General features: G+C 37.5%; 1 protein-coding gene across 7 annotated transcripts in view; it reads left to right on the plus strand.

Moving 5' to 3' along the window:
- APC (APC regulator of Wnt signaling pathway) overlaps positions 1-19,582 on the plus strand; it is a 67,168-nt gene that overhangs the window by 38,935 nt on the left and 8,651 nt on the right. For 2 of the 7 annotated variants that reach the window (XM_075725776.1, XM_075725778.1), the window contains 7 exons: positions 6,631-6,735; positions 10,467-10,565; positions 13,181-13,559; positions 14,771-14,928; positions 15,113-15,116; positions 15,734-15,873; positions 17,030-17,107. In XM_075725776.1, coding sequence (XP_075581891.1) covers positions 6,631-6,735; positions 10,467-10,565; positions 13,181-13,559; positions 14,771-14,928; positions 15,113-15,116; positions 15,734-15,873; positions 17,030-17,107 — 963 coding nt within the window. The remainder of the gene's footprint in view (positions 1-6,630; positions 6,736-10,466; positions 10,566-13,180; positions 13,560-14,770; positions 14,929-15,112; positions 15,117-15,733; positions 15,874-17,029; positions 17,108-19,582) is intronic. The other 5 variants (XM_075725777.1, XM_075725779.1, XM_075725781.1 and 2 more) reach the window with 3 other exon arrangements.

The raw sequence follows: 19,582 nt of genomic DNA on the forward strand, positions 1-19,582 counted from the left end.
TAGCATCGTCCCTCTCCCTCAGCACTCATGGGTGCAACCCATGAGGCCATTAGGACTTATGTCCAATTTGTTTAAGCTCTCCCTAACCTGGTCCTCCCCACCAAGGGTAAGTCTTCCTTGCTCCAGACTTTCCTTCTGGTCTCAGGGACCCGGATTCTTGCAGGGTGGTTTTGCTGATAAAGATGGAGGCAAAGAAGGCACTGAGTACCTTGGCTTTTTCTGTGTCCTATGTCCCAGGTCCCCTTCCCCATTCAGCAGAAGGCCCATGTTTTCCCTAGTTTTCCTTTTGCTGTTCATGTACTTGTAGAGTCCTTTCTTGTTGCCCTTCACATCCCTGCATGACTGGACAACAGCTCTTTACTCCTGGGTCACCTGACCCCACTGCTGCCTCTTGCACTCTTCCTTTTAATGCCTAAGTTCAGTTAGGACCTTCTTGCTCATCCATACAAGCCTCCTTCTGCCCTTGCTGTGTTTCCTACTTGTTGGGTTGGACCTTTCTTGAGCTTGGAGGAGGTGATCCTTGAATATCAGCCAGCTGTCCTGGGCCCCTCTTCTCTGCAGGGCTGTATCCCATGCGATACTTCCAAGCAGATACCTGAAAAGGTTGAAATCTGCTTTCCTGCAATGCATGTCTGTGGTTCAGTTTTTGCCCTTTTCCCTCCTCTTAGGATCCTGAACCCTGCCATCTCGTGGTCACTACAACCAAGGCTGCTTCTAACTTTGACACCCCCGACTAATTCTTCCTTTTTTGTAAGTATCAGGTCCAGCACAGTACCTCTCCTTGTTGACTCTTCAATCACCTGTGTCAGGAAGTTGTCATCAGAGCACTCAAGAAATCTCCTAGAATGTTTCATCCTGCTGTTGCCCATCCAGCAGATACCAGGGTGGCTGAAGTTCCCGATGAGGACCAGGGCCTGTACACATGAGGCTTCCTCCAGTTGTTTGGAAAAGGTCTCATCTGTTTCTTTTTCTGGAAGTCTTTAGCAGATGTGCACTGCAACAAGCACCCATGTTGGTCTGCCTGCTAATCTTCACCCATAAGCTCTTGACTGACTCCTGACCTGTCCCCCGGCGGAGCACCATGCACTCTAGCTGCTCTCTCACATAAATGACAACTACCCCTCCTTGCCTTAGAATCATAGAATCATTTAGGTTGGAAAAGATCTTTAAGACCAAGTCCAACCATAAACCTAACACTGCCAAGTCCCACTAAACCATGTCCCTAAGAGCCACATCTACATATCTTTTAAATACCACCAGGGATGTTGACTCAACCACTTCCCTGGACAGCCTGTTCCAATGCTTGACAACCCTTTTGGTGAACAATTTCTTCCTAATATCCAATCTAAAACTCCCTTGGCACAACTTGAGGCTGTTTCCTCTTGTCGTATCACTTGTTACTTGGGAAAAGAGACCAACACCCACCTCGCTACAGCCTCCTTTCAGGTAGTTGTAGGGAGTGATAAGGTCTCCCCTGAGCCTTCCCAGACTGTCCTTCCTAAAATGTCTGTATTCCTCAGTTGCAGCCTTGCACTCAAATGGGCTATCCCACCATGTCTTCATGATCCCAATGAGGTCATAGCGCCATGACTGCACACACTTTTAACTTCTCCTCTTTGTTCCCATGCAGTGTGCATTAGTGTAGAGGCATGCCAGAGAATCACCGAAGAGTGCCGATTCCCTATCACAGGCTTGAGAGCTTTCCCCACAAGGCTGTTCTGCTGCACCTCCTTCCTTACGTGGCTGTGCTCAAAAGGGATTCAGCTACATCTCAGTTGTGTGGATTGCCCTTGTGTTCCCTTCAGCCACAGACGTTGCCTTGCCTACCCTATCACCAACTTCTTTACTTGTTTGTTGAGAAATAGCTCTGTCCCCCGCCATTTCTAGTTTAAAGCTCTCCCTACCTGGTTGGCCAGCCTCTCAGCAGATACTTTTGCCCCATTTAGTCAGACAGATCCTGTCCCCAGAGTGTTTATCTCTTAACTCTGGTAAAAAAACCCACTGTATTTTGGACTCACTTAAGCTCAAGGACTCAAACAGCATTGAGATGCAACTGCAGAATTAAAGAAGTTTTTGTCTTAGTTCTTCACTCTTTTCACCACATTATTTAGTTGCTGAATACATGGAAATTCTAATATATCGAAATTGTGTTGTGATGTGTCTTATCTGTAAACTGTCTGGATGGCTGGTGGTATAGTTACATGTTTTAGGACAGAGTTGCCAGGGTTCTGGTGGTAAAGGAGGCAGTCACTACACACTTATCAATACTTTATAGTGTGTTCTAATCATTTCCAAAGGATGGCCATCTCCTATGGAAAACACCTGAAATTGCCTGGTGGCAAGGAGGAAGGTAGTAGCAGTCAAACTGCAGAGTCCATTTAACTGAAAAATATAAACATGAGGCATTTATTATATTTTTATACTGTGCCTGATACAGTGATACTCAAATTGAATGTGGTCCTTATGTTTATAAAGATTTAGTAACAATAATAAATACCATAGCTTGTCTACTGATACAGTTGGCCCCTGTGGTGATGCCAATCACTGTGGAATCCAAGTGCAATATATCTTGTAGAATAAGACCACATGTAGTACTGCACTGTAAAAATAGCTTTTGGAAATCAATGAGCAGAGAAAATTTTGGCTCACATTTTAGCACATTTTTAAGGTTTGGCAAATTACTAAGTCAGGTAAATGCTACTAAAAAAAATTGAAGTAATTTATCTGCAAGTGATGGTACCTTCAAATTTCCTGAGACTTCTGTTAGATATTTTGCAAGATTTTCATAATAAGGTTTGAAATCCACTGTAGAGTTGGACCCTTCAAAGAGAATTTTTGGCTGTCAGGTACAAATCTGAAATTATTTAAAAGAAAAAAGCAAATTCTTGGCAAGTGTTTAGTATGGGGTTTTCAATTTGTTATAGTGGTACAGGCCTTTTTTTATATCTGTCATTTGAAATATGTGAAGTATTTCCATTGGGCAGTGTTGTAGATGGAATGTAAAAGATTTATTCCATACAGACATTATGCTCAGCAAGCTTTAAACTGTTTAAACTGTGATGGACAGGAGTTCTCTCAAGGATCTGACTCACTAGACTTTCTTTCTTCTTTGACCTAACTGTAGCAAAATTCTTTCAGTCTTACTGTTTCTTATTTTTGTTTGTTGCATTGTTCTTTGTCTTATTTTCTTACTTATACCTGTATGCCTATAGTGCTTAATATGAAGTAATGGTAAAATAAACATTTTCTGTTATCTAGAAAATAATAGCGTATGTGTAGTTTTCAATACATAGAAGATACAGGGTAGTTTAATATTGGGGAAAAAACAGTGGTTTATGCACAGAATGTTCTTCTGTCCTAATAAATACACAAAGGGCTGCTTTGGCAACTCATGTTGACAAAGTATTAGGTAAAATTATTTGTAATTGGTTGTCTTAGCAAAAATGATCAAGGCCTGCTGTGCTTGCAACTGTTGTAAAATAGCCTGAGATGTATCATTTTTCTTCCGGTAAATACAGGGAAGTTAATAATTGACAACTGATAGTTATAGTTGACTTCAGAAGCGCTTAGAAAGCAGTGGCAAACAGGATGGAGGGAGCGGCGCTATCTTCCTGTAATAGGCACATGCATCTTCCACCATTTTGCTGCAAGAGCAAAGAAGCATACTCTGTTAAAGTGACTTTTGTAGTATGATGCCAGAATTCAGAACTGGCAGAGGACTATAAACCCAGCTTACGCTTGGAAATAATGAAATCATGCCTCAAAATAGGTGGTGCTGTTTAACCTAGGGAACCTGCATACCATTCTGTAGCTGCTCTACCTCATGTAGAGGTTAGAGAGTCTGCTGCTGTTTATGTGCTCTGGTTCTTTGCTGATGTGGTGGGTAGTTTATGTATTTTCATCTGCAGGTCCTACGTTCAGTGTTAAAAGGTAATGTGAAGAGGGGGCATACTTGCAGTGGTTATACAGTCTTTATAACCACTCATCCACAGTCTGTCAGATTAAGATTAATTTATTCACAGGAATGCTCTATGTATACAAAAATATATTTTAATCATCCATATGTCTCTGGGTACATATTATTTTTATATATTATATAGTATGCATATATAATAAATGTATGTTGGTACTTACGTTAAATCTATATTAATACTTCTCTAATAAATATTTATTTATATTTCCATAAAGAATCAGTTTTGAATAAATACCTGCTATCAGCTGCCTGTGTTACTGTTAACTCCTTTGGGCCAGTCTGCATGAAGGGAAGAGCTTTTCACTTCAAATTAATTTGCTAGCTGAAGTGGTAAAAACTCTTTGCTGTGAACTTGCAGATTTGACATTCAAGCTCAGCTGATGACTTGTGTGACGGTAATGTGTGTGCACGTTTGGGCGTGTTGTGAGTGCATACTGTGTTTAAAGTTAGATGAGCCCTGCTAGTAACTGTTGAAAATTGCCTTCTAATTATAAACTAATTCGAGTGTTATGTTGACTACTTTTTGTAGTGGCATATTTTTGAGAGCACTTGAGGGGAACAGGAAGCCACATCTTTCATAAATAGCATGTAGGAAACAAAACATCTGTGAATAGGAGGAGCACAGAGAGTGCTGAGCAGAGCACAGACTTTTCTTGTCAGAGAAATATCTGTGTTTGTGCTCTAAATTCGTCAAAACTATTTAACAGAGACACCATAATCACCACACCAAAAAAATTGCCCCAAACCCAGGAGTGTTCTTGGAAAAGTAGCATTATTCCCCCTCAGGTGACCCAGTGGATCAGAGCCTGGCTAATGAAGAGTTCAGCTTTTCACCTGTAGGTACACTGAATACTACTTTCTTCATGCGACTGAAAATTACTGTCACCTAATGACTGGAAAATTCTGTCCTGAGTTATGCTGGAGGCTTAGATCTAGATTTTGTCAAACTCATCATTACACTTTATTCAAGATTGAAAGTACTGTGAGACATGGATTTAGCATATAATACGTTATGACGTATTCAGCATGTAGTATAGCAAGGCCTGATCTTGACTGGGTTGACAGTCTTGTATTTGGAACCAAAATTTCTTTAGTTATTGTATGAGCATCAATAACAATGTCATTGCGTACACAATGACAAGAGATGGTGACTTTTAAAATTACAGATCAGATTTAAAAGAACAGTAACACTGTGTCTTCTAAAATATTTTGTGAGTTTTGCTTTGTGGGTTACTCGTTTTCCATAACTGAATATATGATGTTAAGAAAAATGTAACCCATCATTGTTTTCGATTTTCGCATGTTATTACTTTGTCTAATACTACTGTGTTCTTTGACATATCTTATTCCTTTAGTTAAGCTGTATGGATTTCATTTTTTTAAGTTTATGCCTAAATTATCACTTCACATATTTAGTTATTTATACTGGTTTCTGAAATTCTGTTCAACATTAAATATTTTCTGGGTTTGAGACTGATGTCTTTATATGAACCAAATAGAGCTAGTATGCCAGTGAGTTTGATCACCAGGTAACTAAAGGAGTTTCAGTGTATGTACATTGAAGAGAGGCATGTTTCTGCTAAAAGTAAGAGAAATTTCCATAAAGCAAGATGAGGCAGACTATGCTATCATAGGCTGTACTACTCAAGAACATTGCAGAACCGCATAGAAACTGAATTTAATACACCAAGTGTAGTTAAACAGATTAATTGAGAGGGATATAAAAGTGGTGTCTGTTAAGGTGGTAGCCTCTGAGTCTGAAAAATGAGATTTGGCATCAAAACTAATATTATGAGAGTAGTTGTGCTTCAGAGGTAAGGTGATACCTTTTCAACCAAGCCACTTCCAAGGATAGGATTATTTATGTCTTTCTGAAAATCTGAAACATTTTAAACCCTTTAATAGATGATGTTGGATACTTCACACACTTCATAACTGCTCAGATATTCTATTTGCTTTATTAAGAAACTGTATTTGAAGGCCTGATTCTCGTGTTGATCTCGTGATCCCTCTCAGTGGCAGGGACACCAGTTTAATTTTCATGTAGTTGTATAGAAAATTGGGTCTCCTGAAGGAACTGAAATATGTCTGTAACCAGCTTGCTAGATCAGTTGAATTTATTTTCATAAAATATGATTAGGTGGATGAGTATCAGTTTACATAATTTTTATTTGCATCAGAGTGGTTATTCCTGCGCTGTTTGTCCTTAAAATTTAGAACGATTCTTACGGTACAGATGTCCTTCTGTTCACGCAGAAATTACTCGTCTTTGAATGCGAAGCTTAATTGAACTGTGCTAGCTGTAGACTCCAGTAAATGCACGGATCACAGGACAGTGCAGAAAGACAGTTGTTTGCCCCAGTTCTGTTACATTTCTGATAGCAATGTGAGCACAGCTGGTGGAAAATGGTGTTTCTGTGTCTCACAGCAAATCCTTTGTCTTGCAGGGCTATAATCCTCAGAGGACATGCTTCACTTTCATCTTGCAGTTTTTCGAAGACACTCAGTCTCGGCTGTTAGTTATTGAGGCTAAGGGTTATGAAATACAAAGTACTGTTCAACCGTTTTGTGAGGATGCAGCATTGATGCGTTCACAGTCTAGAGAGCTTTGAATGGTAAAGCGTACTTCATTTCTGTATGTAATTTCATATTAACAGAGAGCACCTCAAAGCAAGCATGATGCTGGTTCCCATGATACAGAGAGGCAGAATGAAGGTCAAGGAGCAGCAGAAATCAGCATGGCAACTAGCAGTACTGGTCAGGTAAATTGATATTTTGTTTGTTGATAGTGTAATTAAATACTTGAAATGTACAATGCTTATATATTGGTATGTACCTTACGGTGTTTGTACACCTGCTCATTTTAAGAAGATACATTTTTTTCTTATTTCCATCTATGCATGAGAGATTTCTTGTATTTATTGGAAGGAGATGTTTTAATAAGATGAAGTATAAACATTTGATACTGCAGGGATATTTTTCTTTTGTTTAAATGATTAATGAGCCTAGTGCTATGAAGGAGATAACAAGAACAACTACAGAAAATGTATTTTATTGCAGGTGAACTGTAATATTAGAATTATGATTTAATTATGGAAAACTGTTCAAATTTCCACTTTAGAAATTATCACTGAAATATCAGTGTTTTTTTAAAAGAGGAGAACCAAATGTTTCTTTAATATCATTTTAGATAAAGCTTTGAAACAGTAGTATCAGTGAGGTAATCTCCTGGAAGTGGGCTGAAGGCTTATTTAAATGCTTCTAAATAATCTTTCATTGCTGTTCCTTTTATTAGTGAAATACATTAGTGGAATATTTTGAGGGGTACATTAAATTCTTTACTTGTCTTTTAAAACAAATATTTATCGAAATTTATGACTTTTCTCTTTAGCTAAAAATACTTTTGATTTATTTACCATGTGCTAATGATCATTCCCTTCATGATTTCCCACTGTAGCTGAGACATTCCCACTAGTAATTCAGGTTCTTAAAACTTCACACTACAAATTTAATAGTTGAATTCATATGCAAACTATTTTTTTGCTACTCCAGTGAAGTAGAATTATTTAAATCCTTCTGAAAGTGCCTTGTACAAGAAGATTTATCAGAGAGAATTGTGGTTTGGCTAGAATATTTCACTTGATTAAACAGTAAGCACAACCCATAATTTTGCTTTTGAAATATGTTTGATCACCATTTGGAATTAAGTTCCATCAGCCATATCTGAGCAATTGCTTGAGGCTCTGACTCTTAATTCATAGGACAGCTTTATTGTTTGGGAAGAAAATAGTTCAGTGCTGCTTTGGGGCTGAAAGCATAATGTATTTAAATAATTGATGCATTGTGGCTCTATCATCCATCTTGGGTGTATGAATCAGGAGTTATTCTGGACAACAGATATTTTACAGGGAAGGAAGGAAGAAGGGATTGTCATAGCTTGGCAGACTTAGGCAAGTGGGAGATACATTCATACTTCAATTGAGGTCTTACGTTGAGGATTTGTGCAGTTTTGGACTTTGCCTCATAAAAATGTATAAAACATGCATATTCTGTCCTCCTGAAGGTGGATAGATCCAGGGCGCTGAATCTGTGTTAAGAGACATCTGGGGATTATTTACTTCCAGTGCAAGTCCAGACAGAGGAGGTTTAATGGATTGGGCATAACACTTACTTATGATAAACCAGCTCAATATACTTTAAGCAATCACTATTCAGTTGAGTGCAAAAAAAGTTTTGACCGTATCATTTGGTTCTGACTGGTTTTGTAGTCATATAATCAATGTTAATTGAAAAACTGCTGATTGAATCCAGGATTTTTCAGGATTCAGTTATGTCTTTTTCTGCACCATCTTTTAGCTATCTTCTCTTTTCCATTACACTCACTATCCTGCTGCTGAAGTAAAATTTTTTTCATACCTTTGTTTTGCAAGTTTATAAAGGTATTCAATGAGGTTGTCTACTTTGTTAAGAAAATGTGTCACAAAATTACCTAATTGACAGAGTAAATAGCAAGCGTAATAAAACAATGAGCGAAAGACGGTAAAGTATAAGAGGAGAAAACAGGATGAAATACATAGATAGAAGATACCGAAAGAGAAAGTTCTACACAAGAAGAGTGCATGTAACATGTCCTTGTCGTTTCCCCTTTTCTCAGAGGAATGGCTACACACCTTACACTAGCTCTTTCACATTAGTCTTTAGGAGCCGGTAAGAAACGTAATTACACTTCATTTGGGCATCCTGGCGTACTCAAAGTAGCAAGGTCACATGATGGCTCTGAAGGAAATAGTTATCTGAATCAAAGTTGATGCAGTTTTGGGGAAACGATAGGAAAATTATGCTATTTCTTTCTATATCATGGTGAATTTTAATAGGTAGTGCTCCAAACCTATGTCTGTCTTACCTTCTTGGATAAAACAATCATATTCAACCTACTAATGGAGAGTTCTGGCATGTACATTATGTTGAACCTGTAATCCTCTGAAAGTAATTCGAGGTCAAGATGATATGAAGGGATTACTTGGTGTAAAAATCTGGGAATTCATTCGCATATTCCTAGCAGATTATTTAAGTGAATAATTGAGAAAATCCAATATAATTTTCATGCTAAGCTTTTAGATTTTGATTTTTTCCTATTCTCAACGGAGAAATAAGGGCTTGTTTACATAGGAAATATATATTAGAAAAAATTGTGTGAATTCACATCATTCTATTTATACTCTTTTAGCATAATACTTATTCTGGCACATGCATGAAATGTTCTGGATTCAAATGGGAGAGTGAAATGAGTATAATAATGTCTGTTTAAATATTCCAGTATAACTAGAAGTTTTTACTGTCTAGGCAAACACTACATGAAGTTATTCCTACCTTTTACTGTTACTCACTTTCAACTTCAAATTTAAGATGTTGAACTGTATGAACAGCAAATACTCAGAGAGGAATATTCTTCTTCCTTTATGGTGCACCTAGAAAAAACAGAAATTAATTCAAACATTTTCATACCGTTTTCTTCAGTGTGTTATATATTTTTGTTGGAAAAAAAATTGATACTTAGTGATCCAGATAGCTTGAAAATGTCTTGCAAATTAAACTAATAATTTCACGAACAGATTTTAGACTTTGTAGAGGATCAACAAAAGACTGGTGACTACCTCAGTGAAACAGTGTTCTGCTACTAAAAGTATTTGCTCTTCAAATGTATTTTGGAGTTCCTCCAAGTGAGTGGGAAGGGAGGGACATAGTTAGGGAAACTCCACAGATAGGAAACAGAGAAAAAGAAAGCAAGCAACAACAAGGGGAAAAAAAGGCAAAGAGTGAGTGGATAAAAGATGGTAAAAAGAGGAAAAATGTAAATACACAAAATGGATTAAAAGAGGACAAAGATACTAATAACTGGGTCTTGCTACTACAGGTAGGAGCATGCTATTTACAATAATTTCTAGGAAAATTACACTAAGTAGTGTCAACATTATTTCATAGCTTTTATTAAAAAAATGAAATAGATTCATCTGCTCATAATTTGCTTTTGATACAGACAAATTCAAGTTGGGTTATTCTTTGTCCACATGAATCTCTTTTTACTTGTCAGTTCTTGCATACCTGGTTGTGTTCTGAAGAAGTACAGACTTACTCCTGTGCACTACATAATCTGACATAAAAGTTGAGGCTGTTTTTTTCTCTCTGTAAAAATTACAGTTCAGTTTGTTGTAAAGTCCACTTCTCCTTCATGGTGAAAATTGTAATTATAAAATAGTTTCATTGAAAATACAACTCTATTGAGACTTAATTTCAGGAAAAGTTGTTAATAAAACTCAATTTAACAGTGACCTCTAAGTTGTGTCAGGGCAGAGAGGATGTAATTTAACAAAAGTATATTGACAGTTCATTACTGTCAATATGATTTCATGATCCAGTGCTGAAACTGAATTAGCCAGTAGTTGTTTTTTCACTCAGACTTTGCTTTATATTGAATTTTTGTTTCAATTTGTAGGCATCTGCTGCTCGGATGGACCACGAGACAGCCAGTGTTATGAGCTCTAGTAGTAACTATTCTGTTCCTCGCAGACTGACAAGTCATCTGGGTACCAAGGTAACCGAAGATTACAAACCACAGGTCGCTAATGCTACATTTTTACTAATACAATAACCTCATTGTTTCTGCCAGTAGTACTAATATTAGCTGAACGATCTATCCACACATAGTAATTTTATGGAGTTAAAATTTTAGAATATTTTTTCAATTTTTAAAATATATGCACAGAAATTCTTTTTTTTAGTTGTTGATGATCAGTTAAGAGTTGTTGCAGTAAGGAGAAAATGATTGCTAGAAATTACTAGAATATCTAAAAAGTTTGTGGTGTTGATTTATAATCCATGATGAAAACTAACCCTTTTAGGTGCAGTTCTTCAAATAGTTTTCCAGAGTCCAAATCCACAAAACAGATGCAATTGCTAAGAAATTAAATGGGAAAAAAAAAAAAAAATATGTAAGCCCTTCACAGTGATAAATGTCTGTTCACAAAAGGCTGTGCTCAAAGTATATGTGCAGCATAAAAAGAGAGGGGAAGAAAAGGGCAAATCTGTAACACAAAATTGAGTTAATGAACCACGGGAGTTTATACTGCCTCTGGAATCAGCAGCAGTATAGACACTATTGGTGGTGTGCTGAGCGCAGTCTTCTGGGAAGCAGGGCCTATTAGCTTGACATAGTATTAATTATTTCGGGCCTTAAAACAGCGTTATAATGTTGTAATTTCGTCTCTGCATTGTATGCATGTACCAAATGAGGGTGACGTCGGCTAGTCTGTCTGTCTGCAAGTTTTCATTGCAAATCGTAGAATTCCCAGAAGCTGCAGACGACAGGAGACCCCTTGAAGGCAGGGAAGGGGACTGAGTGTAGAAGGATACAGGCAAAGAAATAGGCTGAACGGAGTGTGCTGTGGGGTAGGAAAAGCTTAAGATTAGTGCATGAGAAGAAGGGAAAGTGGTAGAGATTCTAAATAGAGGAATGCATTTACAGATGCAGAAGGAGATGTATCTGTGGACAGTGTGTATATACAGAGAGAGAGAAATTTTAGTTTTCCCTGTACTGTATTTGCCACAACCTGGAGACTGGATTTTGGTGGCATCTTCAGCTTTATTCTCTGACAAAAGCTCCACCTTCCGAATCTAAGTAACACTGGATTAAAGCTGCCACTTGAAGTATTTGTCAAGAGGCATGCATAAAGCAGATCAAATTCACTCTCCTGTAAGAATCTGAGTGGTTTGTTGTAATACTATATTTGATTTTTCCCAGACCAAGAAGACAGGATCTCCAAACTGGGATGCTAGGCTGTCAGAATTGGCTCCAAGACTATTTCAGTGGATTTTGCATGTCATCATACAGTTTCACAGATTCTAAGCTTTCTGTTGCTTCGGCAATCCTGTCGTATTTAGAGAAGTACATATTAACAGACTGGCTGCTTAGTCTACCCACTGCTATCCAATCTTTTTATAACTCGGTATTTATACTCATCTTTAGGCACATTAGAGTTGTCTCTGAAGAAACCAAATGAAACTATTCATTGGTCTGGCAACCAGTGCAAATACCTAGTTATTAGTAGAAAATGTTGTCTAACAGTCAGGTCTCATTTCTTCCTTAATTAGTATATTCTAAAGAAACACACATGCTGCTACTTTACAATTCGCTTTGATAGTTCTTTTATGTTGTGCTTTGATTTTGAATGTTCCTGTTTATCTTGGCTGTAGGAGTTCGGAGTGTCTAGATAGCACCTAAAACTATTCTCTACATCCTGTTATTCTACTAAAAGTTCACTAGAAGAACCAAATGCATTTCTTGATCTAAAGCTATTCCTGAAGAAAACAGAATGGGAAAGATAATGTGTTGCCCACTGTATTACATGACAGCCAAGGGAATCCCTCAAAAATTGCTATTTTTTGATGAGAGATGTGGTTACTACAAGTTAAATGTGTAACACTGGGTTTTCATGACTTGATTTAATTTGACAAATGCTCACTGTTTTATATATATTAACTGAGCATTTGTTTGCTTTACTGGTTTTATCCCTGTAAAGAAATGTTAATTTAACTCTTCAGTTTTGCATTTACTGTAAATAATCTGGTCCATATGCAAGTCAGTTATCATAACAAAAAATTGCTAGTTAATATGAAATAGTTTTAAAGGAAAACTTTAGAATACATGGATGAAAGATTTTTTTAGCACAATGTAAATTAAAAATTCATGTAATCGTTCTTACCCTTTGTCTAGAATAATTGTATTTAATGCCACATAACAAATAGTCTTTCACTGAAGAGCATCTTCACATGAAAGTGTGATTCATACAGAGCATATTTTTGAGACAGAATTAATTTTAAATATATTCTAGGTTTCTCAAATGCTTTCAGTAGTATGTTTATTTAATCTTCTTGTACAATGGAAATTTAGAAGTCTTTGCCATTGGTCTTGTAGATTAATACAGTTACATACAGCTACTACCCACTTCCAGCCATTTAACCACTAAGTGATATTTATTAAGATTGTGAATGCTGATGTAGTAATAGTACTTAATTATTTCTAAATAGCACAATTTTTTGCACCATTAAATAAGGCTTTTTGGCTCATGCATACATTCAATTTTCATTTTAATTTTATTTAATGTGTGTTTTTTAAATGTAACTGTATTTTTAAAATCATTTAACCTGCAGGTGGAAATGGTGTATTCATTATTATCAATGCTTGGTACTCATGATAAAGATGACATGTCAAGAACATTGCTAGCAATGTCTAGCTCCCAAGACAGCTGCATAGCCATGCGTCAGTCTGGATGTCTTCCTCTCCTCATCCAGCTTTTACATGGCAACGATAAAGACTCTGTCTTGTTAGGAAACTCTCGTGGTAGTAAAGAGGCCCGTGCCAGAGCCAGCGCTGCACTGCATAACATCATTCACTCCCAGCCCGATGATAAGCGAGGCAGACGGGAAATCCGCGTGCTCCATCTTTTGGAGCAGATCCGTGCTTACTGTGAAACATGTTGGGAATGGCAGGAAGCACATGAACAAGGCATGGACCAAGACAAAAACCCAAGTAGGTTCTGCAAGCCATATAAAAGTGTTTCAAGGATATATTGAAAACAGTGAATTTACAAAAAGTGCAACTTTAATCTGACTTCTTATTGAATGTATGTGAGTTTTCTTACGTGTGTGTGTATGTGGTTTTTTGGTTTTGTTTTTTTTTTTTTTTAAGTTGAGATAGTGTTTAGGAAATAGCATCTGTTACAGAGATTATACCCTATTTATAAACTTGTTATTTAAATCGTAGACCTTGGTGTGCTTTCCAGATAATAATTCTAGTGTTTTATATTTATAATCTGTAAATTAATATTGAATATGTACTTACTCTGTTTTACATTTTAATGGATAATGAAACATATCTAAATAAATAATCCCAAATTGCTTTTCATGCAGATGTATTCAGGGGATAGCACATTTCATTTAGGAGGGGGACAGAGAGAACAAATTAAATAATCTCAATCTATTCAATATAATATGAACTGTTATTTATAACGTGTACGTAAGAAATACTTCACTGTTAATATACGAGAGAAGTGACAATGTAGGTGAATAGGCTTTTTCTCAGGGAACAGGTAGAAAAAAGATTTGACCTGGATTGCTTAGCTGCTTTTCTGAATTGAGTGTATTTTGTAAATACAAGCTGTAGATGCCTGTGACAGAAGCACTACTGAAATCACTGGCCTGCATCACGGGTGTTGGAGTTTACCACAAGAACCATTTAGCAGGAGTGGGGCTCTGAACAAGATGTACCACTACCATTTGTGCATTAGCCAGAATCTAGCTCACAAAATTGTGAACTTAAAAACTTCAGTGTTATGAAACAAAGGCTTTAATTAACCATTCATAAGGACATAACAACCAAAGAAACAGCTTACATTAGGTAGCATATTATTTAATGCCACCAGAATATTTAACCTTATTGATTTGTTTGACTATTTATTTTTAAAAGCAGTAAGATAATTTTTTTGTACTGGGAGTCATATTTCTTACTTAATACATATGTTCAGGATTCTCTCTAATTTCTTTTTCAGCATCAAATACGTTCTAGTACACGCATTTGTTAGTAACATTCTTAAATAATTGTCTGTTTGTGGATCACTGGGAAGATACAAACCCTGAACAAAACTGCAATTGATTTATCCTAAGATTAGATTCACTTAAGAAAACTTATGATCTAGACAAAATCACATAGGAAATACTAATTTTTACCTATTTCTGGATCAGTGCCTGCTCCAGTGGATCATCAAATCTGTCCCGCAGTGTGTGTTTTGATGAAACTTTCATTTGATGAAGAACACAGGCATGCAATGAATGAGCTTGGTAAGGCCAAATGTGTTTCTCTGACTTCTTTGAGAAGCTTGCTGGAAATAGCGACGCTCCTTGTGTATCTCACTGGGCATATGGCTTTGGTTTTTTACTACCAGTTTAAACAGATCATCAGTTCATTTGTGTCAGTTGTTGCCTTCTAAGTGATGAATGCAGTTTGAATTAACCAAACCATTTCCTGGTGGATAAATTATGATGTCAGTTACTCTTTTTTCTGGCATGAATTGTGAGTTTTGGAAGAGCGGTATTATTATGGAAATATTTGCTGGTTTAGAAGTATTGCATTTAGAACGGAGATTGCTTTCCAGGGTGGGAGGTTGGCATTTTGGTTTGGTTTGGTTTTTGTCATGAGTTGGTTCCCGTTTAACAGCCTGAATTTTTTAGTCCGTGCTCAGTAAATTCTGTGCATGCAATTTTCCTTAATTTGCCACTTTTCATTATCAGTGAAAATATTCTATGTATTTTTCTCAGAAAATAGCATTCAGTGATAATAATATTAGTAATTTTCAGATTTACTAAATAGCCTTTTATGTAAGTGGTGCAAGTTCATCAGTCAAACATGACTTTGGCTGGGTGGAATTAAAAGACAAGTGTGCTTCTTACTATTTCGTAATTCCTCCTGTTCCCATTTTCCCCTGAAATCTCAATGTCATGGTGTCATACCTTTCAGCTGCTACTAAGCACAGGATTAAAGACCCAAAGTCAGTATTTAACTATTTACCTTTCTGAGCCTTCTGGTTTTCAGATGTTTGAGATTTCTTCTGGACATCTAAATGCAATTTGCTCCTTGGTATGTATGTACTGTACTCATGACATTAGAGTACAGATATTATTTATTTTCTTATTTGTTTGCTTTTAAAGGAGGTTTGCAGGCCATTGCTGAACTCTTGCAAGTGGATTGTGAAATGTATGGACTTACAAATGATCACTATAGTGTTACTTTAAGGAGGTATGCTGGAATGGCTCTGACAAACTTGACTTTTGGAGATGTGGCAAACAAGGTGAGAGTAGAATTTTAAACGTATAGTAATTTCAGTTCATGGCTGTGTTTGAATTGTAGTTCTCAAGACAAGTGATGAAAATCTTCAGGATAGGATATTGAGTCTGAGCTCAAGACAGAAGTTCAAAATAACTCTGTCATTCCATCCTGTTCCTGACAGAGAGCACCACAAACTGTATGTTGTATCTTACAAGTATAGTATCAACTCTCATATATTAAATCACTTTTAATTTCTCACGGAAAGTAAGGATTTTATCTACTGGCTTAATTTTTTTATGAGCATTAGATTAGTATAGCACATAATGATTATAGAACAATGATTAGAGTTAGTGACTGATTTTTCTGAGGACGTTGAACTAAAACTGCTAACTGAGTCAAATTTTGTAAAGTCAGTTACTTAACAATACTATTACTGTCTGATGAAATTTTGCAAACCTCTTCAGGCTGGAGCTTGCTTTTAAAATATTCGAAGCATATCTGGCTCATAACGAGCACTACTTCAAATTATTATAACAGAAAATAGGTTCCCTAATTTCTGACAAGGACCTTGCTTTCAAAAGATAGAAAGTTTCAGTAATTTCTTGCCCCAGAGTTTGCCAAGCTGTCAGTCTTTAACTTCATACTGAGAAGACTTTTATCTTTCTACTGTGGAGTAAGGCATTTCAGGAGTGAATGGAAATAACAGGTTTCATGTAACTCACTTTTTGTTCCAAGTTTTAGACAAGAGTAAAGCATAAATCCTTGCTGCAAATGAATTGCTTCATGAAATATTGGCTCTTTACATCATCCAGTCAGTAACCGCTACAGGGCAATAGACAGTGGGTAACAGCACATTGCCAGCTCATAGGTGATTTTTATCTGGTGCTTAGTAAAGAAGGCTTCTAAGGTAGTAAAGTTCCAGATCAAGTCATAGACCTGTTATAAAAAATACAAAATTTAGCACAATTTTACCACTTGGGTATTGTCCAGAATAGAAACTGATAGTTAGGCTTAAAGTTTTAGTAGTTGTAAACCAAATATTGATTGGTGGCAACGTAGTTTGCTCATCTTTTATTGAACTTAAGATATGATTAGCTTAAAAATATCAAAACATTGTGCAGAAGCAAGCCACCTAACCTGTCATTTAATACTATTCACTTTCTTCTGATTCTTAACAGGCTACGTTATGTTCTATGAAGGGCTGCATGAGAGCTCTTGTAGCCCAACTGAAATCTGAAAGTGAAGACTTACAGCAGGTAATGTTCTTTTGAGATGAAGTATTTCTTTAGCTTGGATGTTTCCATCACTTTGCATCCCATGAATTTCATTGCATTGTATCAAAATACTGTATTTCTGCTCTCCCTTTCCTAATGCTTACCTTCCTTCCACTCATTTGGCCTCGCCACTGGTTATTTTTATACTTGAATTCTGTCATCTTCATGAAACTTCCAGTCCACTGTCCATAGCCAGCCTTCTCTTTTTTTTAATTAGGCTCTCTCTTTGAAATATGCTTCATTCATCCCAGCCTGGGTTTTGAGGTTTTTGTTGGCTGGGGTGGGGTTTTTTTGGTAATTGTTGTTCTTACGTTGTCTTGTCTGCCTTAACTTTGAAGCAAAGCTTGTACCTGTACTCATTCCACAAATTATGAAGTAAAACCTCATCCTTGTAAAAAAGCTTAACTGTGGGTTGCGTTCGGGTTTTTTTTCCAAAGCACATTGTTGTGGTTTAGCCCCAGCCAGCAACTAAGCACCACACAGCCGCTCGCTCACTCCCCCTACCCCGATGGGATGGGGGAGAGAATCGGAGGAGCAAGAGTGAGAAACATTCCTGGGTTGAGAAAAGAACAGTTTAATAATTGAAATAAAGTAAAATAGTAATGATAATAATAACAATATAATAATGATAATACCAATAATAATATACAAAGCAAGTGATGCACAATGCAATTGCTCACCACCCGCCAACTGATACCCAGACAGTTCCCGAGCAGCAATCGCTGCTCCCCAGCCAACTCCCCCCCCCAGTTTGTATACTGAGCATGACGTCATATGGTATGGAATAGCCCTTTGGTCAGTTTGGATCAACTATATTGGCTGTGCCCCCTCCCAGTTTCTTGTGTACCTGGCAGAGCATGGGAAGCTGAAAAAGTCCTTGACTAGCATAAGCAGTACTCAGCAACAACTGCAGCATCAGTGTGTTATCAACATTCTTCTCCTACTAAATCCAAAACACAGCACTATGCCTGCTACTAGGAAGAAAATTAACTCTATCCCAGCCGAAACCAGGACACACATGCAAGACATGGACTATAAAACTCACTTTTATAACCCTGATGTGTTAGTGGAAGTGCAGTTTTAAAGATAAGTTTGAGCGATCCTAGATTCTCTAATTTAGTTTACTAGTGATGGTGCTACTGGACCGGGATTACCTGGAGGGTTAATACAGTATTGTGACTCCTCCTACAGTTGCAGCAAGTAGATAATAGTAGAGGAAGCTGTATTTTAAGAGAATCTGCATTTGACTCGAGTAGCCATACATAACTACTCTTGACACCAGCACCTCACAGAGAAGCTTTCTAAGTATGAGCAAAGTGTGTGACACCTGAGTGTCTCTTCCAATGGCTCCTGCTGTGTAAAGAAAACAGCCTGAAAATAAAGTCTTTAGGAAGTGCTTAGGGTGATCCTGAGAGCTGAGAGCGCAGAACTGTTCTTCATTGGTATGGACCTTGTTTAAAATTATTAAATATTAAATTATAATCCATTTTAATGAATATATACTGTAAACAAACTGGAACAGCTTTTGGAAAGGAAAACCCTGTTTTCCTTGCAGTTTGATTGAATCATCAGATAAAAGAACAATTTCAAGTAAAATTGACTTTATCTCTTAAAACACAGTTCACAATAAATTTTCTCCACTAAAGGAGGAGCTAGCTAATTATGATTGCGAAAATAATTAGAATTACAATACAGGTTATTGGGTAGACTCTCGGATTTGGTATTAGGGCAGATATTAAGTATATTTAGCATTCTTGAAAAGGAAGTCACGGACACATTGGCCCTCTGACCCATGGTGTGACTCCAGCCACTGCCACATAGACCCCCATACACACGCATGCACACAGAGCAGGAAGTCCCTCACTCAGGAAGAGTTAGAAATGGGATTTTATAAGAATATGGAACAGACTGTGCTCATCAGGCAAAGGGCACAGCCAGACAAGCATGTCAGCCAGCTGACTGTTTAGATGCAGCGGTGCCTTTCATATTTTCCCATCCTTGTACCTCCTTGAATCACATAGATCCATCCTTTTTCCTGCCTTTGGAACCTTTGCGTCCTCCCATCCCATAGTAAGTCTATGGGGCCAGATGGGATCCACCCGAGAGTACTGAGGGAGCTGGCAGAGGAGCTTGCCAAGCCACTCTCCATCATCTGTCAGCAGTCCTGGTTAACAGGGCAGGTTCCTGATTACTGGGGGCTTGCCAGTGTGATGCCCATCTACAAGAAGGGCCAGAAGGAGGATCTGGGAAATTACAGATCTGTCAGCCTGACCTCGGTGCCGGGAAACATTATGGACTGTTTAGCCTAGAGAAGAGGAGGCTGAGGGGAGACCTTATCCCTCTCTACAACTACCTCAAAGGAGGTTGTAGTGAGGTGGGTGTTGGTATCTTCTCCCAAGTAGTTAGCGATAAGACAAGAGGAAGTGTGCTCAAGCTGTGCCAGGGGAGGTTTAGATT

This window comes from Pelecanus crispus, chromosome Z, assembly GCF_030463565.1.
Source record: "Pelecanus crispus isolate bPelCri1 chromosome Z, bPelCri1.pri, whole genome shotgun sequence".
NCBI classification, from domain to species: domain Eukaryota; kingdom Metazoa; phylum Chordata; class Aves; order Pelecaniformes; family Pelecanidae; genus Pelecanus; species Pelecanus crispus.